This window comes from Stylophora pistillata, chromosome 9, assembly GCF_964205215.1.
Source record: "Stylophora pistillata chromosome 9, jaStyPist1.2, whole genome shotgun sequence".
Lineage (NCBI taxonomy): Eukaryota > Metazoa > Cnidaria > Anthozoa > Scleractinia > Pocilloporidae > Stylophora > Stylophora pistillata.
This window is the reverse complement of record NC_142527.1, coordinates 1,369,286-1,395,226: the sequence shown is the minus strand read 5'-3', so window position 1 is coordinate 1,395,226 and position 25,941 is coordinate 1,369,286. Positions and strand designations below refer to the sequence as shown.

The 25,941-nt window shown below is 38.1% G+C and overlaps 2 protein-coding genes across 5 annotated transcripts; both read right to left on the bottom strand.

Moving 5' to 3' along the window:
- Positions 1-1,443: 1,443 nt before the first annotated feature.
- On the bottom strand, positions 1,444-18,810 carry LOC148722756 (uncharacterized). Of its 3 annotated transcripts, none has more exons than XM_088732539.1 (18): positions 18,520-18,810; positions 13,896-14,112; positions 12,709-12,819; positions 12,427-12,519; positions 12,059-12,152; positions 11,822-11,905; positions 11,518-11,641; positions 11,088-11,202; positions 10,417-10,952; positions 9,339-9,552; positions 8,152-8,262; positions 7,870-7,962; positions 7,502-7,595; positions 7,265-7,348; positions 6,961-7,084; positions 6,553-6,667; positions 5,885-6,417; positions 1,444-4,995 (listed from the first exon to the last, which is right to left on the bottom strand). In XM_088732539.1, the coding sequence occupies exons 1-18, from the start codon at positions 18,559-18,561 to the stop codon at positions 4,423-4,425; spliced, it is 3,357 nt and encodes a 1,118-aa protein (XP_088588665.1). In that variant the 5' UTR covers positions 18,562-18,810; the 3' UTR covers positions 1,444-4,422. The 3 variants fall into 3 exon arrangements, with proteins under 3 accessions (XP_088588665.1, XP_088588666.1, XP_088588667.1); XM_088732540.1 differs by having other exon boundaries at positions 13,896-14,109; XM_088732541.1 differs by lacking the exon at positions 18,520-18,810 and adding an exon at positions 16,208-16,375 and having other exon boundaries at positions 13,896-14,109.
- Positions 18,811-18,839: 29 nt separating this feature from the next.
- LOC148722755 (uncharacterized) lies at positions 18,840-21,856 on the bottom strand. 2 transcript variants are annotated; one of them, XM_088732567.1, is made up of 8 exons: positions 21,630-21,856; positions 21,236-21,345; positions 20,934-21,162; positions 20,731-20,808; positions 20,385-20,506; positions 20,184-20,292; positions 19,978-20,090; positions 18,840-19,891 (listed from the first exon to the last, which is right to left on the bottom strand). In XM_088732567.1, the coding sequence occupies exons 1-8, from the start codon at positions 21,840-21,842 to the stop codon at positions 19,747-19,749; spliced, it is 1,119 nt and encodes a 372-aa protein (XP_088588693.1). In that variant the 5' UTR covers positions 21,843-21,856; the 3' UTR covers positions 18,840-19,746. The 2 variants fall into 2 exon arrangements, with proteins under 2 accessions (XP_088588693.1, XP_088588692.1); XM_088732566.1 differs by having other exon boundaries at positions 20,623-20,808; positions 21,630-21,855.
- Between the last annotated feature and the right edge of the window lie 4,085 nt (positions 21,857-25,941).

The window sequence follows — 25,941 nt, the reverse complement described above, 5'->3', positions numbered from 1 at the left end:
TTTCTTTATTATTGTCAGAAAAAAACAAGAGGGAAACCGATAACATCGCTGTGAGCCGAAAGAGCGGAAGTGAATGGAACCCACGTCCAAGTGAATTATCCCGGCACTGATAACTCATGGGGATAAGGACAAGGCAGTAGACAGCTCTCTACATAATCGTTTCTGACTCATTCAAAAACTATGTAAACCACTCAAAGGAATTCATGGAGTCTGTGATAAGTAGTATTGAATATTGGTGTTCCCGGTTTAGTAACACCGCATCAAGACTTTCAATCTTATTTTCGGACCATTGAAAGCTTCAAGGAATATGATACGACAAACAGGGAAAGAGGGGTATGGAGAAGTACGTGTTTATTAGTGCAGTCAAATGAGGCTTAAGAGAATCTCTCATTGATATCCGAACAACACTTTATGTGCATTTTCCCGCGCTTTTCATCAGTTGAACGTTTTCCCGCGCTTGGCTTTAAATTGAATAATTTATTGCAATTGTTGCTGTTTTAGTCCTTGAGAGAATATTGTGGGATAGGTATCGTTTCACAATTTTTGATTACATCTTTGGTTTTGATCGACTTATGCAAGGCAATGAAAAATGATTGCTGCAACCGGGCAAACACGCTTTGGTGCTCCTCATAACAAAGGGGTTATGAGGGAGGAGGGGGCGGGAAAGTGGCATGGGTAAATCCGGTGATCTGTAAGTTGCCTGACAGGAAGTTTACGTTTACCCTGTTCCAAATTCCAAAGGTGGGGGGAGGGGGGGAGTGTAGGTAGAGCGACGTGAATGTAAAAAACCTGCTTTTGCACACAGCTTATTTGTTCATGTAACCCAAAAACTTCTAGCCGATCGGAAATACAAGTCTGATGATCGTGCTTCGTTCACTGTTAAGAAACACACGAAGCTGAAATTTTATCTCATCTGTCACTCCCCCTTACTGAGCAGGACATTCCCGTATAGTTCATTGGAGGGAGTACCAACGGGAGCACTCACAAGAAAATGGAGGGGAGAACCAAAACATGAAGAATTGGTTTTCTGAGACTTATCACCTGCAGGACCTTGAATGGATCTTCCGACATTTGAGTCACTAAAAAAAAAACAATTATATTGAAAGTTGTCCATTTGCAAGCCTTAAACCAGGCTCCCTTATTGTTAAAATGGATTTATCGTAATTTATCAAGTATTAAGGAACCTGAACACAGACCTCAAATGGTTTCACATTACTGGCGAGCAAATATGCTGCAGTTTTTCATTGTTGTTGATGAAGATTGTACTGCAGTCGACCTCAAACAAAATGCTTCCGACCTCAGACACATTCTACTGAAAACTTCAATTTTTGAGTTTTTAATTCCATTTTGAATAAGTAGACATCTGGAAACTGGACATGGCATAGATCGCTCTCAACATTTTCGTATGAGTTAAAGGGAAGGGAGGAAGGAGGAACCAACCACTGACCAAACAACATCTTTTGTCATTTAATTCTTCTTGACTTACTTACAGAGAAATGTTCTCCCTTAATAACACGTTCTTAGCCTATGAGCAAACAGCTATTGCAAGACTATATGTAACATACACTTTAAAGTTTACGCCCTGAGCTAACTATTAGCTCTTGATGAATCAATATTTCTTAGAGCTATAAAAATAAATCAACAAAATTCTCATGGTTTGTTTTTTTTTAGAGCATATAATTATTTGACTTATTTGGGTAATTAAAATTAAGTAAATTAAGTAAATTAAGCATTCATTTGTCTGCTGACAAAAAATTTAATTGGCAATTTTTATATTTACATCCTACATGATACTACATAAAAAAAAAAGATGGTCATGGAAGTTGGGATTTACAATGACACTACTGTTAGTAAGTTTGCTTTCACAAAATTAACCAAATACATTACAGGAAACAGACACGAACTTAGTGGGATTTATTGTTCATTTCCTATGACCAGATTGGCGAGATTTCCTTTGGTAACCCTTTTAACAGAAGGTGCACCATATAATACTTTGCAATATTTACTCTTTATAGTATGACCGATATAACAGTTTTGAGGTTTTTTAATAGTTAAGCATGAGTATTAATGTGCAAATTCTCCTAGCTGCTATTACACAAATTCTTTGATTCCAGTGGAAAGAATTAAACAAATTATGAGAACAGCTTCTATAAGGTGACCATGACACTTACCAATTATACAATTATTCACTCAGTTAAACCTTTCACTTTCACCCTCTTGTGATTATGATTATGTAAAGAGTTCTGAGAAGCATGAATATTTGAAATGTTTGTTCAACCTAAACGAAGGTTTACAGTTTTATAAATCAACCCCTGGGCATCATGAAGTGTCTTGGTTCACATTCTTAGCAAGTTAGAAGTAAGTGATGTTCTTTTTCTGTTTTCATAACCATTATTCTTTAAATATTAGATGAAAATTTATCAAGTAGAATTGATAGGTAGCCTTTGCATCGTTGAAAGACAGTTGAAACATGATAGCCATGTTAGAGCATGCTTAGGACTTTTAATGTTTAACCAACAAAAATAATAATAACAATGTTATAAAACTCTTGCATCATGTTAAATTAAAAAGAATCATTCAAATCACATCACAGGTAGCTTTCAATGTACATGCAAAAAAATCTTCCTAAACTGACTTCACAGTTAAAACCATAACATTGCTGTTAATCTAATTACCTTGTCTTCAATTGGCACGCAGAGACTGAAGTATTTAGCATCAATTAGTGATTTGAAACAAAATAAGCAGAGATTAAGCATCAAAACATGAAAAAGTTGTTGTTGAAAAACCATACTCATGATTCATAAATTAACTAAACAAATTTGACTTTTGTCACCAAATCAAAAATGGCTCTGCATTTCTTTTCATTGCTTTAATTGAAGTAAATAATTATGCTGTGGCTGCTAGAACTCAACAATCTACTTTCCTTATAGTTTTTTCAGTTGAATACATTTGTCACCCAGAATATTTTGCTTTCAGTTAATCCTGAAGAAGTTCCACGTAGTTATCAATGAATTTTTTTTAGTGAAAGCCTTTCACTACTTAAATGTCAAATGGCAGTAACACTTAAAAAATAATCATCAACTGACAGCTTTTCAATATTTATTTAGTTAATACATAAAATGGTTCTTTACAGTAAAACTGTCTTAGCATTCATTTTGTAAGGGTAAAATTTGGCTTTGTTTCCAGAAAACACAGCTAAATTTGAAATAAACCGATAAAAATTTGTCCTTCACCATTTAAAGAAAGATCAAGATGAGAAATACATTCATATCACATATTTCAGTGAAAATACTCTCATCAATGAAAAAGTAGTTACCTGATCCAGTTGTCACAGAAATTTACAGGAAAACAAGATTTTTCAAGATCTAAATTTCAACTCATTCATGAAGATGACAAAAGTTCATGACAGCATAACAAAACATTGCATTAAAACAGCTTGGCTTTTTGTTTAAACAAGTGACTCCCACCATTAAGAAATCAGAAGACAAGCATGAGATCAGCCATACAGAATGAAGCTTATATATGTGAAACTAATGATATACTTCTCACTCATGCTCATCATGGAAGAATAGCTACCTTGAATGATGTTTTCCTATATCAAATTGTTAGTCACACAACTAAATCACAAGATGCGCTTATTGAACAAAGCAAGAGAGCAATTTATTTTCCCTTTTTCTTAAATCACACCTCCAGATTGTCCACAGCAAATGCATCTGTGAAAAGATAATGAAATTTGGAAAACCAGTGATAAAAACCTGATTGAAAATACTGAAATTGGGACCTTGAGAAAGCAGGATGGGTCACTGGAAAAATGTTAAGTCTACTCACCCAAGTATGCTAATAATAATTACTATCTATGGCTGGTTCTTATCCAAAAACAATTTGGGAACATTTGGGAATTTGTCAAACAACTGCATCCAATAATCAAAACTTTTTCCCATCCACTAAACCCACCCTAAAAAAATTAATTCAAGTCAGGCATACAACTATTTAAAATATCTATTTGGGAAACTTTGCATTTATGTTACAAGTCCAAAACAAATCAGTTGGTATGGAGTTCTGTATCCTTAAAAACACATCTGGCAGGGTAATATTCAATTATGTTTATATAGGCATGTTCATAGCCTGTTGAAGGTTCTGTCCCATACTTTGCTGCATCAGAGCTAAGTTCTGCAGTCTCATAATAGCTGGTGGTGCCATTGATCCAGAAAGTGGTGCCATGTTAGAAGGCTGCTGCTGCTGCTGCTGGAAAACCTCCTGAGGATGTGGAACATTGTGACCTTGTATACCAATCTGCACACTGTTACCCACAGCCTCCATTTTAGCAGCTTGCACAATTTTTTGTGCTGCCTCAACTGCATGCAGAGGAGGGCCACTAATGACAGATTTTTGCGGCATGACAGGTGGTTGGTAAGGAGGGGGCTACTGCTGAGGAGGTTGCAAAGCTGGATGAGACTGTTCCATTGCTCCAGGGCCAGCGATGCTTTGTTGCATTGTCTGGCTTGGCATGGGAGGTGGAGGCTGCATTCCCTGACGCTGCCTTGCAGCCATTCTTCTGCGAAGAGTCTGGGATTGAGCAAATCTTTGCTTTGTGTGTTGTTGTCTGAGCTTGAGTTTATTGTGTCGGCAGAATGGTACCACACACTCTCTCTCTATGCAGTGCTTTGCATGATAACGACACAAATGAATGAGCGCTTTACAAATGCGACATCCTCCACCAGTTTTGCGTTTGCACGTCTTCTTGTGCTTTAGAACACGCTTCAACCTAGCACAACTTGTCAGTTGACAATTAAGCTCTCTGCAGTGATTGGAATGTACCAAGCTCTGTATACAGCGCTGAATCTTCAATCGTCGTTCTTCCTGCGCGCTGAGTTGCGGTCGTTCCTTATCATCACCTTGTCCTTGTTGTTGATCTATATCCAAGTCGGATCCCAGCTCCTCCATTTTATGTTCATGTGCTTTATCGGTGTAGCAAGGTACGCACAGATCATAGTCCTACAAAACAAGAATAAAATAACCATTGTTAGGGATTTTTTGACCAATAAAAAAGTGATGGGAGGAATCACTTAAGACAAAGCATTCTCTCCAAGCCAAGACCACCTTCTCTAGAAACCAATGTCTAAGAAACAATGAATCCTACTGAATATAATGAGCAAAAGTTGTTACAATTATGGTAGCAAATGTTAGAAAGAGTATAAATAAAAATAGTTGGAATTGATGAATATCCATCAGACAAACTCACTTACAAAATCAAAGATTTTGAGGAAAACTTGAGATCAATTAAGCACCACTGTGTCTAAACTTTTGCAGACCACTTAAGGCATTTCAAGTGATCACTATAACCTCATAACTTCAAATAAACCTTTACCAAAAGTTAACAAATTAAGAGTTATTAGGACAACCCCTCAGACTTCTAGGAAAAACCAAAGACTCTGAAAGCAAAAGGCAACACCAAAATTTCAAAACTATTTTCCTCATTTCCCCATGCATATTGAGTAAACAAGACATCTCCATACTTCCACTCCACTCACTTTACTATAAATCTTCCATGTGGAATTTTGATCTGGGTAGTTAATCATCATCCATCCATTCATAACAAAACTTTCCCAGACAGTTGTTACAATAATAAGCAAACAATAAGAACACTAAGTTGATGTCATATTCCTGGATGAGAATAGTCTGTCATTCAAACAAGCCGTAAACTATGGAGCAGTTTGTGTTATTGTCTTCTTTCTAACCCACACATTGAAAGATTACACTTTGATGATCATATGACAAAACTGAACTTGAACTTCAAATAGGAAAACATCAAATCAAATAAGGATTACTCTCCAGTCCCAAGATTTCTTGACAGGCTGTTTAGCAGGAATAAACGATAAACTACCTTTCCTGACTGTGAATTTGCAGAAGGTGGAGATGTAGGCTCTGTCTTTATTTTAACCATCTGAGACTGAGCATTAGGAGCACATAATCCATTGTCTGTTGTAGAACTATGTCCACTAGAATTCCCAGCACCTCCTTGAGATACAGGTGACTGAGCCTGAGTTGTAACTACCATATTTTTCCCACTTTCACGAGGTGGAGTTTTTCCTTGTGACTGGGGAGGAGTCATCATTTGCCCCGATGGAGACATCTGACTTTTTACTTGTTGTTTTGGAAGTGGCCCTGTGGACTGCTGTGATGTTTGTGCCTGTTGTGTGGCAGAGACTTGACCTGCCATTTGAAGATGAGGCGACAAAGTGCCTTGTAGCGGTGATGTCATGGGTGGAACTTGGGAAGAAGAATTTTGAGATTGTCCAAGTGCATCAAACTTTTGATGTACAGCCGCCACTGCCAGAGCCTGTGCCTGAGCAGCAGCTGCTGCAACTGAGGATATTTGGGGACCTCCAAGGTCTCCATTTAGTTGAGGAAATGGGACTGAAAAGACAAAAAAAAAAAAAGACTGATTAGTTTCTTAGGTTACGATCTCAAAAACATACTCAATCACATTCATCCCCACTGTGATTTTTTAGAGTTTGAAAATGTAGAGTAAAGCCTTTACAGCTCACTTACGCTGCGATGAAGTCAGGCCTCCCCTCATTTGCTGATTTATTCTTCTTTGTCGTTTCTCTTCCAGCTGTTTTTGAATTTTGTATATTTTCTCTGCTAATAAGTGGTAATATTCCTCCTACAGGAAGAAGAAGAAGAAGAAGAAGAAGAAGAAGAAGAATGGTTTATTCAATACCTAATAGCAGCATGGGCTGAATTGCTAAGGTTTACAATGTATAGAAGGGGAGATTTTGTAATATAAGTATAACAAGAATGTTGATTTGGCATTTCTCTCTGTCCTTTCTAGATAGCAGTTGCACATGACAGTTTGCTAAAAAAATCCTTCAGTGAAAATAACTTGATAAGGATAAGAACAAATCTAAAGGGAAAAGCATCAAGTACATAGTTGAACAACTTCAAGTCACAACTTACCCTGCTATTTGCTGTATCATACATATCACCCTCTACTTTCCTTACATAGGAAACAAAGTTCCCCATTCGCCGATCTCTGAGAGCAGCTGGATCATGCACTGGAGTTGGGAAGATGGCAGTGACCCTGCAACACACAGTTTCAATCCAGAACTACACTGAGATGCATTTTCCTTAACCATCAAAGGTTAACTCCAACAACTAGATACTTTATGCTCAAACTCTCTTGATAAACTTGTTATATCTTGAACAATCAGCATAGCTTAAGAAGTCGGTTATTAGAACACAATTATGATATATGACTTACAGTTTGTGTACAAGATGATTCCTGAGATCTGGCGTAACATGCTGATGCCACTCTTTAGGACCCCGATTGCCACTTGCAGTTGTACTAAAAGAGAGAATTGACAATTATTTCTTTTTCCACAATGAATAATAAATACAGATTTAAGAAGATTGAAATTTTGTGGACGGCAGGTTACTAAACACAACTCAAATGAAGCAAACCAAACTTACAATACTAGTCAACTCAGATACCCCTTACCTTGTTGCTGTAACTGATGTTTCACCAAATGATCTGTTATCTGCTGTCAATTGCATTGAAGGATCTGATCTCAGTAGATTTGCATGTGCTCCTACTATAAATAAATACATTTCAACCTCATCTAAATCATAGACACTTCCATTCAAGAAAAACATTGTATCACCATTATACTTAAAATACTCCTTCATTCTTTTTGCAAAGGGTGAAAAGTCAATTCTATTTCCCAAAAACACACTCTGCAATTCCCTCTTAAAAAAAGAACTTTAGATAATCAAATATCTACAATACTAACACAGTGCCTGCTTAAAATGAAACATCAGCACAATCAGCAGGATAGACACAAAAACAATTTTGAAACCTTTCCTTACCAGGATAGGGCTGCAACCGTGGTTCTCCATTTGTAGCTAGAGTAATACCAAGAGCTTCATATGCACTTTCAATGCCTCGAACACTTCCTTGAGCTTGGATGAAAGAAAAAAAAGATAGCCTTGGTCAGAGCAACTCACTTTAAACCATAAAAGATATCAACAAAAGCTTAATAAAGAAAAGATAAAGAATGGATGGGAAACACTTTGCATACAAATAAGAGATGATGTCAATTAATAGAATAAATGGCAATACAATGATAACAAGAATGGACTGTCTATTACCTCCATTTCTGTTATCTGATGCATGCTTCAAAGGGAGGCAAACTGGGCAGTCCCGTCTCATGCAGTTTTTCCAGTGTGAAATAATTTCTCTTGAAGAAGCACAAAGGGCAACTGAAACATTAACATAAGATTAGGTAAAACAACTTGATATATACAAACCAACACAATTTTTGTCAAAAGGCAGGTCACTTGTTCAGGCACCAACTTGTTTTCACCAGATAAGAAACTCATATGGCTGCACAAAATCACTTTAAAATAAACTAGTTTTTCCCATAATAAGTCTCCTTCCATAACTATAACTTAAACACGAAGGCATACTAGCTAGGCTCATTTGTCACTCACCGTTGAAGTGTGCGGATCAAATTTAAATGCTGGTAGATGAACAAAAGGAGCTAATGAGATATCTATTGTTTACTTCCACCAGCATGGTGGCACGAGGTAACGTGCGAACCACCTACTTCAATCTCAAATTTACCGCCACAAATAAAGACAGTTTCCATTGGAGAAAGGAAATACAAATCTCAAAACTTCTTGTATTGTGATGAAGACATAAAACAATTTTGAGGAATGCGCCCGCTTTTCACTGCTTTGGAGTAGCTGTAGCTCAAGCTGACATGACCCTAAGAGTTCTACATCACACGACAGTTGATTGACAAATGGTCCAGTGGGACCTAAGGCTCCTTTTATAGTGCACCTTCGTGTTTAAGTAATGGGGTAAATGCAAATAAGAAGACTTCTCCAGTATTTGTCTGGTTAGTTAGCTCTTGCAACCAGAGTATGGATAAAACTAACATGTCCTAAGTTCAGATGCTTTTGTACGATGACTATTTAATATTACATAGTTTCATTAACAGCCTCAAAAGAATTCTAACAATAATTCAGTTGATCAAAAGCTTAATTCTTCCATGATTTAACAACCTGTTCCAAATTAAATAATATTTTTTGCCATCAGAAATCCATAGTCAGTGTCCAACCAGGCGAAGCCTTACAATAAAGAAACCTGAAGTTTAACCAAACACTTCTCCAAGGACCAACTGTTGTTTGTGGGCTTGATTGTGCACATAAATTTCAGAGCTTGAGTTTTACTTATTCAGTGCTCAAAAAATGTTTTCACAAGACAAATTTAAAGTCCTAGAATAAACAAATTCATAATCTAGTTCTCTACATCACAAAAAGGTTTGCCAAACCTTGACATGTTTTTCCAGCAGTACACGTTGTCATGTGGTTCAGGACAATCTTCATAGTTCGACAATGAGGTAAATTGCAGGGTTTTACAGCCCCATTTTGGGCCTGTTGTTCTTGACGTTGGCACTTCTGTGCATGAAGCAGAACTTCTAGTTGTTGTATTAATCTTCGTTTCTCAGGGTCTGCTGTTGGAGGCTGAGCCAATCCTGATGCCTGCTGGAAAGGAAATAATACAGCAGTTGATTAGAAACAGATCTACTCAAATATACCTTTTTATCACAAAGCTATGAGGTATACAATACTAGAAACCAATGTTTAAGACACAATGAATTCTACTGAAAATAATGAGTAAAAGTTGTTACAATTATGGTAGCAAATGTTAGAAAGAGTATAAATAAAAATAGTTGGAATTGATGAATATCCAAAAGACAAACTCAGTTACAAAATCAAAGATTTTGTAGAAAACTCGAGATCAATTAAGCACCACTGTATATAAACTTTTGCAGACCACTTAAGGCATTTCAAGTGATCACAATAACCTCATAACTTCCAATAAACCTTTACCAAAAGTTAACAAATTAAGAGTTATTAGGACAACCCCTCAGACTTCTAGGAAAAACCAAAGACTCTGAAAGCAAAAGGCAACACCAAAATTTCAAAACTATTTTCCTCATTTCCCCATGCATATTGAGTAAACAAGACATCTCCATACTTCCACTCCACTCACTTTACTATAAATCTTCCATGTGGAATTTTGATCTGGGTAGTTAATCATCATCCATCAATTCATAACATAACTTTCCCAGACAGTTGTTACAATAATAAGCAAACAATAAGAACACTAAGTTGATGTCATATTCCTGGATGAGAATAGTCTGTCATTCAAACAAGCCGTAAACTATGGAGCAGTTTGTGTTATTGTCTTCTTTCTAACCCACACATTGAAAGATTACACTTTGATGATCATATGACAAAACTGAACTTGAACTTCAAATAGAAAAACATCAAATCAAATAAGGATTACTCTCCAGTCCCAAGATTTCTTGACAGGCTGTTTAGCAGGAATAAGAGATGGACTACCTTTCCTGACTGTGAATTTGCAGAAGGTGGAGATGTAGGCTCTGTCTTTATTTTAACCATCTGAAACTGAGCATTAGGAGCACATAATCCATTGTCTGTTGTAGAACTATGTCCACTAGAATTCCCAGCACCTCCTTGAGATACAGGTGACTGAGCCTGAGTTGTAACTACCATATTTTTCCCACTTTCACGAGGTGGAGTTTTTCCTTGTGACTGGGGAGGAGTCATCATTTGCCCCGATGGAGACATCTGACTTTTTACTTGTTGTTTTGGAAGTGGCCCTGTGGACTGCTGTGATGTTTGTGCCTGTTGTGTGGCAGAGACTTGACCTGCCATTTGAAGATGAGGTGACAAAGTGCCTTGTAGCGGTGATGATGTCATGGGTGGAACTTGGGGAGAGGAATTTTGAGATTGTCCAAGTGCATCAAACTTTTGATGTACAGCCGCCACTGCCGGAGCCTGTGCCTGAGCAGCAGCTGCTGCAACTGAGGGTATTTGGGGACCTCCAAGGTCTCCATTTAGTTGAGGAAATGGGACTGAAAAGACACAAAAGAAAAAAGACTGATTAGTTTCTTAGGTTACGATCTCAAAAACATACTCAATCACATTCATCCCCACTGTGATTTTTTAGAGTTTGAAAATGTAGAGTAAAGCCTTTACAGCTCACTTACGCTGCGATGAAGTCAGGCCTCCCCTCATTTGCTGATTTATTCTTCTTTGTCGTTTCTCTTCCAGCTGTTTTTGAATTTTGTATATTTTCTCTGCTAATAAGTGGTAATATTCCTCCTACAGGAAGAAGAAGAAGAAGAAGAAGAAGAAGAAGAAGAAGAAGAAGAAGAAGAAGAAGAATGGTTTATTCAATACCTAATAGCAGCATGGGCTGAATTGCTAAGGTTTACAATGTATAGAAGGGGAGATTTTGTAATATAAGTATAACAAGAATGTTGATTTGGCATTTCTCTCTGTCCTTTCTAGATAGCAGTTGCACATGACAGTTTGCTAAAAAAAATCCTTCAGTGAAAATAACTTGATAAGGATAAGAACAAATCTAAAGGGAAAAGCATCAAGTACATAGTTGAACAACTTCAAGTCACAACTTACCCTGCTATTTGCTGTATCATACATATCACCCTCTACTTTCCTTACATAGGAAACAAAGTTCCCCATTCGCCGATCTCTGAGAGCAGCTGGATCATGCACTGGAGTTGGGAAGATGGCAGTGACCCTGCAACACACAGTTTCAATCCAGAACTACACTGAGATGCATTTTCCTTAACCATCAAAGGTTAACTCCAACAACTAGATACTTTATGCTCAAACTCTCTTGATAAACTTGTTATATCTTGAACAATCAGCATAGCTTAAGAAGTCGGTTATTAGAACACAATTATGATATATGACTTACAGTTTGTGTACAAGATGATTCCTGAGATCTGGTGTAACATGCTGATGCCACTTTTTAGGACCCCGATTGCCACTTGCAGTTGTACTAAAAGAGAGAATTGACAATTATTTCTTTTTCCACAATGAATAATAAAAATAGATTGAAGAAGATTGAAGTTTTGTGGACGGCAGGTTACTAAACACAACTCAAATGAAGCAAACCAAACTTACAATACTAGTCAACTCAGATACCCCTTACCTTGTTGCTGTAACTGATGTTTCACCAAATGATCTGTTATCTGCTGTCAATTGCATTGAAGGATCTGATCTCAGTAGATTTGCATGTGCTCCTACTATAAATAAATACATTTCAACCTCATCTAAATCATAGACACTTCCATTCAAGAAAAACATTGTATCACCATTATACTTAAAATATTCCTTCATTCTTTTTGCAAAGGGTGAAAAGTCAATTCTATTTCCTAAAAACACACTCTGCAATTCCCTCTTATAAAAAGAACTTTAGATAATCAAATATCTACAATACTAACACAGTGCCTGCTTAAAATAAAACATCAGCACAATCAGCAGGATAGAAAGAAAAACAATTTTGAAGCTTTTCCTTACCAGGATAGGGCTGCAACTGTGGTTCTCCATTTGTTGCTAGAGTAATACCAAGAGCTTCATATGCGCTTTCAATGCCTCGAACACTTCCTTGAGCTTCGATGAAAGAAAAAAAAGATACCCTTGGTCATAGCAACTCACTTTAAACCATAAAAGATATCAACAAAAGCTTAATAAAGAAAAGATAAAGAATGGATGGGAAACACTTTGCATACAAATAAGAGATGATGTCAATTAATAGAATAAATGGCAATACAATGATAACAAGAATGGACTGTCTAATACCTCGATTTCTGTTATCTGATGCATGCTTCAAAGGGAGGCAAACTGGGCAGTCCCGTCTCATGCAGTTTCTCCAGTGTGAAATAATTTGTCTTGAAGAAGCACAATGGGCAACTGAAACATTAACATAAGATTAGGTAAAACAACTTGATATATACAAACCAAGACAATTTTTGTCAAAAGGCAGGTCACTTGTTCAGGCACCAACTTGTTTTCACCAGACAAGAAACTCATATGGCTGCACAAAATCACTTTAAAATAAACTAGTTTTTCCCATAATAAGTCTCCTTCCATAACTATTACTTAAACACGAAGGCGTACTAGCTAGGCTCATTTGTCACTCACCGTTGAAGTGTGCGGGTCAAATTTAAATGTTGGTAGATGAACAAAAGGAGCTAATGAGATATCTATTGTTTACTTCCACCAGCATGGTGGCACGAGGTAACATGCGAACCACCTACTTCAATCTCAAATTTACCACCACAAATAAAGACAGTTTTCATTGGAGAAAGGAAATACAAATCTCAAAACTTTTTGTATTGTGATGAAGACATAAAACAATTTTGAGGAATGCGCCCACTTTTCACTGCTTTGGAGTAGCTGTAGCTCAAGCTGACTTGACCCTAAGAGTTCTACATCACATGACAGTTGATTGACAAATGGTCCAGTGGGACCTAAGGCTCCTTTTATAGTGCACCTTCATGTTTAAGTAATGGGGTAAATGCAAATAAGAAGACTTCTCCAGTATTTGTCTGCTTAGTTAGCTCTTACAACCAGAGTATGGATAAAACTAACATGTCCTAAGTTCAGATGCTTCTGTACGATGACTATTTAATATTACATAGTTTCATTAACAGCCTCAAAAGAATTCTAACAATAATTCAGTTGATCAAAAGCTTAATTCTTCCATGATTTAACAACCTGTTCCAAATTAAATAATATTTTTTGCCATCAGAAATCCATAGTCAGTGTCCAACCAGGCAAAGCCTTACAATAAAGAAACCTGAAATTTAACCAAACACTTCTCCAAGGACCAACTGTTGTTTGTGGGCTTGATTGTGCACACAAATTTCAGAGCTTGAGTTTTACTTATTCAGTGCTCAAAAAATATTTTCACAAGACAAATTTAAAGTCCTAGAATAAACAAATACATAATCTAGTTGTCTACATCACAAAAAGGTTTGCCAAACCTTGACATGTTTTTCCAGCAGTACACGTTGTCATGTGGTTCAGGACATTCTTCATAGTTCGACAATGAGGTAAATTGCAGGGTTTTACAGCCCCATTTTGGGCCTGTTGTTCTCGACGTTGGCACTTGTGTGCATGAAGCAGAAGTACTAGTTGTTGTTGTATTAATCTTCGTTTCTCAGGGTCTGCTGTTGGAGGCTGAGCCAATCCTGATGCCTGCTGGAAAGGAAATAATACAGCAGTTGATTAGAAACAGATCTACTCAAATAGACCTTTTTATCACAAAGCTATGAGGTATACAATACTAGACACCATTGTTTCAGACACAATGAATCCTACTGAAAATAACGAGTAAAAGTTGTTACAATTATGGTAACAAATGTTAGAAAGAGTATAAATAAAAATAGTTGGAATTGATGAATATCCAAAAGACAAACTCAGTTACAAAATCAAAGATTTTGTAGAAAACTCGAGATCAATTAAGCACCACTGTATATAAACTTTTGCAGACCACTTACGGCATTTCAAGTGATCACAATAACCTCATAACTTCAAATAAACCTTTACCAAAAGTTAACAAATTAAGAGTTATTAGGACAACCCCTCAGAGTTCTAGGAAAAACCAAAGACTCTGAAAGCAAAAAGCAACACCAAAGTTTCAAAACTATTTTCCTCATTTCCCCATGCATATTGAGTAAACAAGACATCTCCATACTTCCACTCCACTCACTTTACTATAAATCTTCCATGTGGAATTTTGATCTGGGTAGTTAATCATCATCCATCAATTCATAACATAACTTTCCCGGACAGTCGTTACAATAATAACCAAACAATAAGAACACTAAGTTGATGTCATATTCCTGGATGAGAATAGTCTCATTCAGACAAGCTGTAAACTATGGAGCACATAAAAGACACAACTTCCTTTTCATTAACCCAGAATCTCAACTTAACAAAACAAGTAGTAAAAAATTTATATGAAAACAAGACAGGTAGCTAAAGCAAAAAAAGTACAGTACATTGGTTCGAATTATTTGAAGTTATGAGATCAAAACTCGAATTACAAATTAAAAATACAATCAAAACTGAACAAACTGATGCAGACATGTTCGATACAATAACTTTAGCTGAGTTCCTTTAAATTCCACCATTAAAAGCAGCTTTAAAGAAGACGCTGTATGCTTCAATATACCATAATAATAAACAAAAAATTAATAGGCTCCTTGCACTAAGAAGGCACATGATCTTCTCCGCCATGTTGGAGGGCAAACAAATCGGTTGCTACGGGAAACTATGGCTGCCTCGTGGGGTCACGAAAGGTCAGTTACACAAATATTTGCACTATTAGCTTCTTTATTTTGGAACAAAACGATCTTTATCCACTCGTCAAATTTGCATAATGCCCAAAGAGCTTCTGTGATCGCACATTTGTATTCACTTTTACTTCTAACGCGTCGGGAACGAATGAATGGCAGGCGAAAGTTTATTTAAGCTTAATCCTATCAACTGATTCATTCATTCATTCATTTATTCGATTTTTCGCAAGAGTTCTGCTCTTTCTTTGGGTTAGGTAAAGATTGTCAAGAATTGTAGTCTAGTTGCATGTCTACAAAATGCGAAACTTACCGAAGGTTGACGCTATTTAGCTTTGTTCGATTGGACCGATTTTCTCAGTAATCCAAGTGTGGACCCTCACATTTACCGAGTATAACCTTCACCGATGTAGAGAAATATGCAACACGTTGAATGGGTTGTGAAAGCACTACAAAAGTTTACAAATATTTTGCAGAACCAGGATATCTCCATAACATCAAAAGTAAGTGCACTGGTAAATAAATTGGTGTAGTCTCCTGAAAGTTGCTGATGTTTTCGCCTTTCATGTTATGAAACCATTCCTTAAAAAGTGGTAAAGACTGATCCTAATTAATTTTACAAATTTCAGTTACATATAGTGGCTCGGAGGCATTTGTTTTGGCCAGATGCTACAGATCGATGAAGAAAAATGAAACACCACATTCCCTTCAAGTGATAATTGGTATGGATCAAACAACAGTGTCTGGAAAGTGTTCTTGTGTAGCAGGTGTGGGAGGGATTTGTCACCATGTTGTGGGTCATCTTTTTTACTTGTCACACTTTAAGCAACTTGGGCTAAAGAGCTTACCTGATGATCTGACATATACTATGATGGTGCAGCTATGGAGTGTTCCCAGAGGGAAACACATAAATGCTCAATGTGTGGACACCTTGATGGTGAAGATGCCTCAGGAGGGTGCAAACTATAATAAATTCATTAAAACCACTCTGTACTCACCTGCATCCCAGTATCATATTCTGAGCCCTGATCAAAAAGCTAAACTCAAAAATCTAAATCCTGAGCCTTTGCTGTGGAATTTGTTACCAGATCTGGAAACTTGCAAGCTCACATCTTCCTTCTGTACAAACCAAATTTGGAATGGTACCAAAGGGGTCTGTAATATCTTACCAACAAAGGCTCACAGAAAAATATGCCATAAATGGTTCTGCCCACACCTCATTCCCCAAGCTACCCCTTCCTAATGCAGGTAAAAGGTTTAAGAACAATGAGTCAATTTGTTTGAACAGTAGCAAATCAGCAAGTTAGAGTCACTGTCAGTCACTTTAGAGATGGTACATGCTTTAGAAGAAAAAATGAGAGAACAGGATGAAAGTGACCTCTGGCATTCATTAAGAAAAAAAAGAATCACTGCAAGCAAGTTCGGAATAGTGACAAAGAGAATTTCTAATTTTGATACTCTTGTTCAACAACTTCAGCCATCTAGGCTTGTACAGACAGCTGCTATGAACCCGCTATAGAAATGGGGGGAAGAGCAGCATCCATATATGCCACTAAAGCAAAGAAAGGGATGGTAAACTTGTACTCAAGTGGTCTGGTAATAAATCCAAAATGCCCCTGGCTTGGAAGTTTTCCACACAGGAAGGTTTAAGATATTGAGGCAGCTCAAAATGGTTCATCAAGTCCCTATGGCTTCTTTGAGACAAAGGTTGTCCAGGAAGGAACAACCAACTTAGATGATGTGGCTTACTTTAAGAATGACCCCACTTCAAATGAATTAATCCTAAACAAGAAACATGCATATTATTTACAAGAACAATGCCAATTAGGTACTTCTGGCTTGGATTGGTGTGACTTTTTCTGTCACATCAATGATGATTTGTTTTTTTGCCAAAGAACAGTATTTGATCCCATTTTTTCCCAAGAATGTAAAGATAAGGTTGACATGTTTTATTTTAACTATTTTTTGTGAGAACACTTACATCACTGTAATATGTATAATGATAACACCCTGTGGCACCTGCTAAGACAGATTATTTTTCAAAATTAATGGTCCCTGAAAATTTACAAGCAAACATGCCACTGTCCACATCTGATTAACAGTGCCCAAAAGTGACAAAGGAATTTCATTGTCGAAAAGATGATATTCTTTAATTCGGCATATGGCCCTCCCCACATGAATCCGGATTTTGGCTATGGTTTTTGTTTCTTTGACTTCCTCTGGCGAAAACTGTGCACGATTTAAAAGATATGGTGGAAGGTTTAGCTTTACCCCTTTACTACATAATAGATCATCAATATTAAAACCCTTATCAGCCATCACACTTTTATTAGGCTCCAAAAGATCTAAAATTCCACAACACTCTGTGATCCCTTTATCTGAAATAGAACCAGTATATGGTGAGGATGCAAGTAAACAAACTTATTTTTTCTCACCTTCACTCAGAAATGTTTTATTCGCTACCATTCTGGAAACTACATTAACTCGCCTATCATCGCCTAACAATATCAACTTACAAAATAGACAAAACCGGCGTTGAAAGGGAGTTTAAAAAAAATGATATGACATACCATTTGGCAAAGTGCGGATTATACGAACGCGAAAACACGAGCAAATATGGAGCTTTTCGACACATCGAATACATCAGTAGGTCTGCAACTATTACAGTCGCTCTTTTTGAGAGTTCTCAGTGGATAAAGATCGTTTTGTTCCGAAACAAAGAAGCAAGTAGAGCAAATATTTCCGTCCCTCCCTTTTCGTCGTCTCACGAGGCAGCCATTGTTTCCGTAGCAACCGATTTGTTTGCCCTCCAACATGGCGGAAAAGATCACGCGACTTCTTAGTGCAAGGAGCCTATTGTAAGCTAAATACGATCAAAAACAACTAATAACGGGACCAACGAATTTCGGAAAATTAAACGCACAACAGATTTTCCATCCCCAAAAAGAAACATAGTCAAGTGAAGCAAGGTTAGACAAAATAAGAGGCTGTCAGGATAAGTTACCCTGATTAAAATACCAACATACTGAGAGTTCGGTGATGTTCAGGAATGGCTCATCAACAAAACAACAGGGAAAATCACAGCAATGGCCAAGGATCGACAATATATTTCATTTTCCGTCGAGTTTTAGAGCAATGCCTTTTCATTTTCACGAATACAGCTTCGTACTTAAGAGGGAGAAAACCCAATTCAAGATGACATTAGATTTGGCAGGAAGGAAAAGCACATCTACCGTTTGACAGCCACGAAATATCAATGCAGAAGCCAGCCACTACGTTTACATATGACTACGAAAAAATCAGTACTTACTTGGCCTAAAGATACACTGGATTGATCTGGGCTTCCGTTCATACCAGAATGACTCACAAAATTATTCGCCAACTGATCTTGTTGTAGCTGAGGTAACGGATTATGACAACGAACCGAACGAAACAGTATAAGACGGCTTTAGGATCCTTTGTAAGTGTCCTTCGAGGAAGGAATTATCTCCTCTTCTCCAGATAAATCTGATTTTTCCTGTGGTAAAGCTTCAACTAGTAATGAAAACTTGAAGTAAAATGGCGTTCCGAAATGTTCCCCGTGTCAATGCCGTGAAGCGCAACAAGCTGTAGTCCGAGATATGAGTGGTCAGCGGTGAAATAGCTTTAATGAATCATGTAGAGACAAATCATTTGTAGTTGTTGCATTAAATAATCGTGGTATCAATCCCGAAATGTTAACAATAAATTTTGCTAAATAACAAATTAAGCAATTTTTCAAAAGCTTCGACTATAAATATATTTTTCACTGCTCTAATAAGCAACGAAGGTATCGGGAGAGGTATCTAAAAATTATATTTTTGTTTGGTAACTTGCTACGCGACGTAAAGAAAGTATCGTGACCGACTTCCGGTTGTCCAAGGCGTTAATCACAGCTGGCGCGCTTTTCACTTGATTTTTGCAATCTCTACTATTTTTCCGGGAAAAGAAAAGCTAGGGAACTCTACAAAAATTTAGTTCTCGATCTGAATAGTTTTTTAGTCTTTTTATAAGTTTGTATCTACAGGCTAAGATGGAAAACTTTCATAACAAAAATTCAAGTAGCTGAAGTTCTCTTACTTCATATTATATATAAACAATCGCCTCTATTCCGTGTTAAAATATCCAAGGAGGAAAACTCAGAGCTTCAAGAAACAGCCAAATTAAGGCTAATGTGTTTACCATCCCTCAAATGTTTCGATAAAGGTCGCTCGATTTAGGAGACATTTTCTCAAAACAACCATATGATAAATAATTATGTTTTCCGTTCAAACTTTTTCTTTCTATTCACTTTAACAGAAGCACTCAGGATGAAAACTAAACGTCGAATCGAACAAAAATAAAACATCTTGAACTCTGAGATGTTCTTCATATTGTTGGCTCCATCACGTTACGATTTTGGATCCGTGACGTTCCTGAATATATATTTTAATCGATTACCAAGAACTGTATTCGCAATCCTGGTAGATTAAGGTCTAGACATGACATTAAAGTCCACTTGATCCGAAAAGAAGCCACCCTAACGGCAGGTGAAATGTTGTGTAAGCGTCTCTGCGAAAGGCACATTCAGACAACTTGCGTGGAAAAACTGGCCACAGCTATAACACCCAAGCCAATCCTCTCCATCGTCATCTTTACAAATCTTACAGACTGCGGTGTTTCTCCTGTAATTGAACAAAAAGATACAGTTAGTTGATGAGAGTTTTGCGGCATTTGAGAAACAATACTGTTTGATACCATCAAAGCTTACTCATCAAGGTCATCGTAACAGGAGCCAAATATGACAGACGTTATTCTCTCTCTTTCCATTTGCACGTTGTAACTTCCATTGACATCTAACCCCTCACACAAACACCGAGCAAACTGAGAACAAACAAACAAAACATTTTATTACATTCGAAACTAGGATGTAGAGTCATATCAAAGCAGGTTTTAGCAAGTGGTTATGCTACTCACAAGACATACAATCACACCACAGTTATAACTATCAGTCTGTGTGTAATGTAGTGGCTCAACACACGGCCATGACTTGCAGTTCCATCCCGTTTTGAGATCAGCAACGGCACTGCAGAGTCAAACAAAGTACAACAATTACATAACTATGACTTATCTGCGTGCACCTAATTAAAAGGAAAACACCGGGTAGAAGTAAGTCACCTAATGTCATCGATCAGTTCCATCGATTTGCTTTTAGGAACTGAGTTACTGCTCAAAATGGTGTGTACGCGCCCATTCATGGGATCGAAGTAATGTCTGGTTTTCTGCTGCCGATCCAGAACCTTTAAACCAAAAGCACGAGAGCGATTAATGATTGATTCACAATGTCAAGTCCAGTTGAAAAGTTCTAGACTTTAAGGGGGTTTATAAAAAAAGATTGTTATTGTTATGTCCTCACCAAAAGAGTCCAGTGATTTCCAGAGTTGTTCATAGGAATAAATATTTTACAAATGTGGGCAAAGTTCTCTCCTGACCAAAGCAAGCGAGTGCTGGAATGTCGCTTTACCATTTCTGCCATTGTTGTGTCAGCCACAAAAATATCGCTGTAGACTAAGGTCATGCGCCACAGGACTGCCTCGATAACCTTCAAGAAAATAAAAAAAGGGAGAAAGTTGTTTTGAGACGAAGCACTTTGTAGGTGTGACTACAAAGTAACATCAAGGCTATGCCTCTATCGACGAAATTCGATGTTAATAAAAAGACAAGCACCTTGTCCACGAGCCAACCGGGCTCAAAAGCTGGTATTGCGCTGTTAAAATTTTTATTTCTTTTGGCAACCTCTGGATGGATCAACGTCCATGCATCAGAAACAGTTGGCTTGGCAGGTCCGGCATGGAACATGATGTCTGTCATCTTCAGGCCCATTTTACTGGCGTGTAACAGTCTTTTGGTAGGTTCCCCTTTCAGCTGTTTCACTGGCGGCTCAGCGCTTCCGTTCCTTTTAACACCAAAATTCCAAAGTGAATTAACATTTAAACTAACCTTATTTATCAAATAACTCATCACCTAACCTTAACGTTTCAAGATCTGGAGAGGAAGCGTTTGCTTTATCGTCCTGCGATAAAGTCTTCTGCCCATCGTTGCCACTCGCAGTTAAGTCCACAACAAAAACGTTTGTTGCCTGAAAAAAATTCATATCGGTTAGCTAGGAAACACACATGGATAGAGGGTAAAAAACTATGGTCTGAAACTTGATGGAAACACAGCGCTAGCATAAGTTGACAAGACGTGATATAAACACGAGTGATGACGCAATTATGTTTCCGATAAGATGAGAAGCCCTCACCTGCTATTTCCTAGTAGATATACACGAAAAATATGTGACATCTCACGAGCATCGAAATCAAGCGATCCAAATCTGATTTTCCTTTCAGGATTCAGTTTATCATTAAACATGCAGCTAACCTTTCTCTTAGCGTCACCATCATCAACATCGTCTTTGCTGTCTCCAACGAGAATCACATCAGCCTTCGGAGTCTTCTTTTTCCAGCGCCGTCTGGGGGGCAAATGCTTGTGAAATACTTGATGGTATATAGTTGACGTGATCTTTAATTTCTTCTTGACCGGGCTTATTCTGAGAGGAATACCATTTGTTGACGAGCAGCTCTTCTGCAGCATCAGCTAAATATTTTCCAATTCCTTCAGAGCTGCTGACATTGTGCTCTCGTCATCTACTATGTACGCAGTATTCTTGACAGTATCGATCTCATCAAGAAATCGTTTCCTCAGTTTTTCAACTGTAGGAACCAGAGTGGTGCCACTGGGACTGTTGTTGGGTAGCTGGACATCTGACCTCTCCTCAGGATCTGCTTCTGCTCGTTTGCACTTCATTGATTCATCGCCAGAGGTGTTGGCTAGCCTTACATGGTCGTCAGAGGATGATGATACTTTCGCTGTACCTTGGAGAATGCCAGACCTCTGTGCGCTATTGTCGCGCTTATTTATAATCAAGTGATCCAGATCAAGAGAGATGAAGACACTGCTCCTGTATTGATGGGGTAGTGATTCAAATCCCCACTCAGAGTAGCAGGCAAACACTGCAAAGAAATGTTTGCAGGGGTAATTACTTTTCAGCCACGAGGTACAAGTACAACTTGGATACGAAAAGTCAACTAGCTCCTTCTTGTTTATATTAGCTGCGCTTTTCACGTTGAATTGGCCTTTCTGAAAATTTACGAATGAGACGTCGGCTTCGGTGAATTCCCCAGCAGCAAATCTACTATTCAAACAGTGTTTAACGAACTGTGGTGGTCGGTTGTGTAGATACGACGGTATCCTAGAATTGTATCTTCCATAGGCATCGCTAAACTTCAAGTTCTTTTCCAAATAGCTTCTGTGCGAGTCAGGAACGAAAGACTCTACCAGCATCGTTGCAATGCCATAAACTGATTTGTCAATTGATCTCGGAAGGTAATCGTACTTGAACAATTTGTTTTGCGCCTCAGTACCATTATTGGTGTTAACTATGTTTGTCACCTGCTGCTTTCGAAAAGCTTGCGCCCAGCGAGCTTTGCATGATAGCCATGTGTTGTTTAGATAGTTCTGAACATTAGGTTTGTCTTTGTAAAGTCGGGATTCTTTCAAAGCATTTAATCGCTTCTCTAATTTGTCTACCGTAGGAGCATAGGCGATGCTCTTCATGAGCTCTAAGAATATTTCCTGCTCAGCAGACGAAAGGCCATTCTTCTTTGACTTCGACCAGCGTTGCATTGCTTGCAATCTGTGGAAATCACATCACACTTTTGGGAAATTGTTCTTCGAGAGCAGCGATTTCTGCATTGGAGTAATCCACCATGAAGTACGCCGGATTCCACGCTGGGTTCCATCCCTTAATTATAGCAAGTGCTTCACTTATAGAGGCTTGATCCTCTGATTGACACATAAATTCAGCCACGACCTTATATCCCACCTTAGTATGTACACAAACGAAAAAGAGAGGAATTGCGTACCTTGTAGTTTTGTATGTGGCGTCCATCAAGGCCAGTTCACTACCATATCTTTCAAGCATTCGTTGTTGCCATGGCTCTTGATGAACAAAGAGGAAGGTCTCCCCAGCAGCTCTAGATCTTGGTTTATCTATGTCGTTAATGACGACGTCTCTGGTTCTGTAAAAGAAGTTGCTTTTGGGAGACTTGGTTTGCCATTCTTCAATTTTTCTAGCCAATGCCTCTTGGTCATCATCGCAATACTTCACTGCTGAAATCGCCTTGGCAATGTGGTTGCCATGGCAATGTGGTTACGCAAGTCCCGGCGACCAGGGTAGTATCGTCTGTTTGTCTTCTTCGGTCTTCGTTCCTCGGGTTGGTAAGAAAATAATTCTTCTGCCACATACTTGTCAAGGGACCTTTGCACCTCAGAAAGGTTGGTTATCTTTTCTTTTACAAGCTCGTAGATTTTGTCGACTACACGTTTATCGACGTATTGTCCTATCGTGGACGACTCCCCGACAGGGTGGTTGACATGGGTGGAGCTCAAGGGGATCTTCACGTAGAACCGCGTCGAAGTACGGAAACTAAATCCCGGGTCTCTTTTCGATTTGTCATTGATTTCTTTTAGAATGGCCCTCTTAGCCATCACAAAGCCATTATCCGACAGGCACCTTGCCTTGTCAACGAAGTAATCGTTATACACCTCAATACAACGGATCTGCATAACGGCTGAGCAATCCAACTTTCTCGAATTCTGCAAACGTATTCTGCTCTTGCTTGCATAGTCGTGTACGTTATTGTTGTCTTTCTTCAAGGTACAATCTCCGCGGGCATCCTAAGCGATACATAGGATTTAAATATGGATCACGGACGTGTTCTACGGGGGCAAAATTTATATTTCTCTCAGCAGCGATATCATTTGGGATTTTCACTGACCTCGCTGCTATTTGACCAAAGAAATATGAGGTCAACACCCTTCCCCTCACATTTCTTTGGGTAACTTGGTCATTAGCAGCTCAAACTCAACCTCTTGACCCTCAGTTTCCCTTCTATTTTTTTCATTACTTTATTTGTTTACTTTCGAATTATCTGTCTGTTTATTCATTTATTGTAATTATAACCAACCTTTGTAGATCCATGTATACAATGTCGAGTTTCACTGCTACAGATTGAAAAGGGATGGCCAAAGAAATGTATGGGGACATTTCCGCGGTTATTTTCAAAGACAGGAGGTGCTGACAAATGAAAACAAAAAGAATTGTTCAGCAACATGTCTTATTTCCGGTTAAAGTGCAAAGGTTACAATTGGGACTTTCACAAGGCGCTAAGAACCCGACAATGAAAACATTTGACCCAAAGCCACAGTTAGCTGACCGTTAAAGTAAAGACAGATGAACAACAAAAGAATGACAGCAACAACGAAAACAAACAAAGAAACTCAAATGAAATAAAAACAGGGAGTGCAGCCGTAGCGGTCGTCTTTCACAGTTTGCATAAGACTGCAATCCACAAAACTCTGAAAGAAAGAGGTGATTCTTATCTATCTCAATTATCCCTGAATTAGACAGATTAGAATAGGAAACCAGGATCTTTGTACTTCAAAACACTGAAAGAAATAGTTACATACCTGTTTGAGAAAATCTTTTGTGGTTTTTCTCTTTTGAATGGCTTTCTGTAAGTATATAACACGTGCAGTTCAACGCCTGAAATGATACTAATAAATCATCCATCTCTGCTCTGTTTCCTTCGAAATATCCGAAGCAATAATCGCCTTCAACAGAAAAGCCATTGAGCTCTTCTCTCAAAAAGTCCACCTCTAACTCTTTTAACGTTGTTAGCTTTTGGTCTTCATCCATTGCAAAATTTTCCGCAACAGATGAACTAGATTGCGAAAACCATTTCGCGCAAAATTTGATTGACAATTCTTGACAACCGAAGGTCAAGATCTAGATGCATTTTTTTTCCGTCACGCAGCAAATATCACACTTTCCCGAAGCCACCGACGCCTTACCCGATGCCTTCGTTAGTTGTTAGAGCACTGAAAAATATTTGTACAATCTACGCTTTTGTTTTTTTTTTTTTTTTCAGTTGTTCTTTTTTTTTTTAATTTTTATGTAGCGAAGTTTTCTGTTAACATTTCGGGATAGATACCACGATTATTAAATACAATAGTTACAAATGACTTGTCTCTACATGCTGCATTAAAGCTATTTCACCGCTGACCACTCATATCTCGGACCATTTTCCTTGCCCCGCTCCTCGCCCTTGATATAGTAACTCCCACAAGCGATGGCTCAACAGCGCGGGGGGGGGGGGGCCCAGCCCCACCAGCATGCATTGCGGCCCTTAATCGTCATTAATTTTAATTTATGACAATAAATTTGGAGCCTGGAGCCGAAGAAAACAATAGAATAACCTCGCTTTGGTGTTCATCGCATAACAGGCAGCACGCAACCGGAAGGAGTTGCATCACACTTCAATCCCACTCATATTGGAAGTAAGAGAAATTTTTTTTTCTCGCTTGCGAGGGAAAAGCATTCTTAAAACTAGATGTCAGTAAAGAGGACGTTCTTCATAAAAGTGATTGAAAGTTATTTACCCTAATTGCCTAATTTGTGAGTTACCCTCTTGACAAAAAAACTGGTCCTTACATTGTTGAGGAATATAGGCAAACTTTCCCTGACAGGATAGGTACAAGTCAATTTACTTACTTGCATGCTGGCTTTCGAGATTTCTTATAATGGCGCGAGTAAAATTTTTTCACTTACACAAAATCTGTGATCGATATT

Coding starts and splice junctions, on each gene's coding strand:
- LOC148722756 (XM_088732539.1), bottom strand. CDS start 18,561: ATGAACGGAAGCCCAGATCAATCCAGTGTATCTTTAGGCCAA. Junction 14,113..18,519: donor CCAGTGTATCTTTAGGCCAA/GTAAGTACTGAT, acceptor TTTCCTTTCCAG/CAGGCATCAGGATTGGCTCA. Junction 10,953..11,087: donor AGGCCTGACTTCATCGCAGC/GTAAGTGAGCTG, acceptor GTGTCTTTTCAG/TCCCATTTCCTCAACTAAAT.
- LOC148722755 (XM_088732566.1), bottom strand. CDS start 21,842: ATGCTGCAGAAGAGCTGCTCGTCAACAAATGGTATTCCTCTCAGAATA. Junction 21,163..21,235: donor CCAGATCTTGAAACGTTAAG/GTTAGGTGATGA, acceptor TGGTGTTAAAAG/GAACGGAAGCGCTGAGCCGC. Junction 19,892..19,977: donor TGTTACGATGACCTTGATGA/GTAAGCTTTGAT, acceptor GTTCAATTACAG/GAGAAACACCGCAGTCTGTA.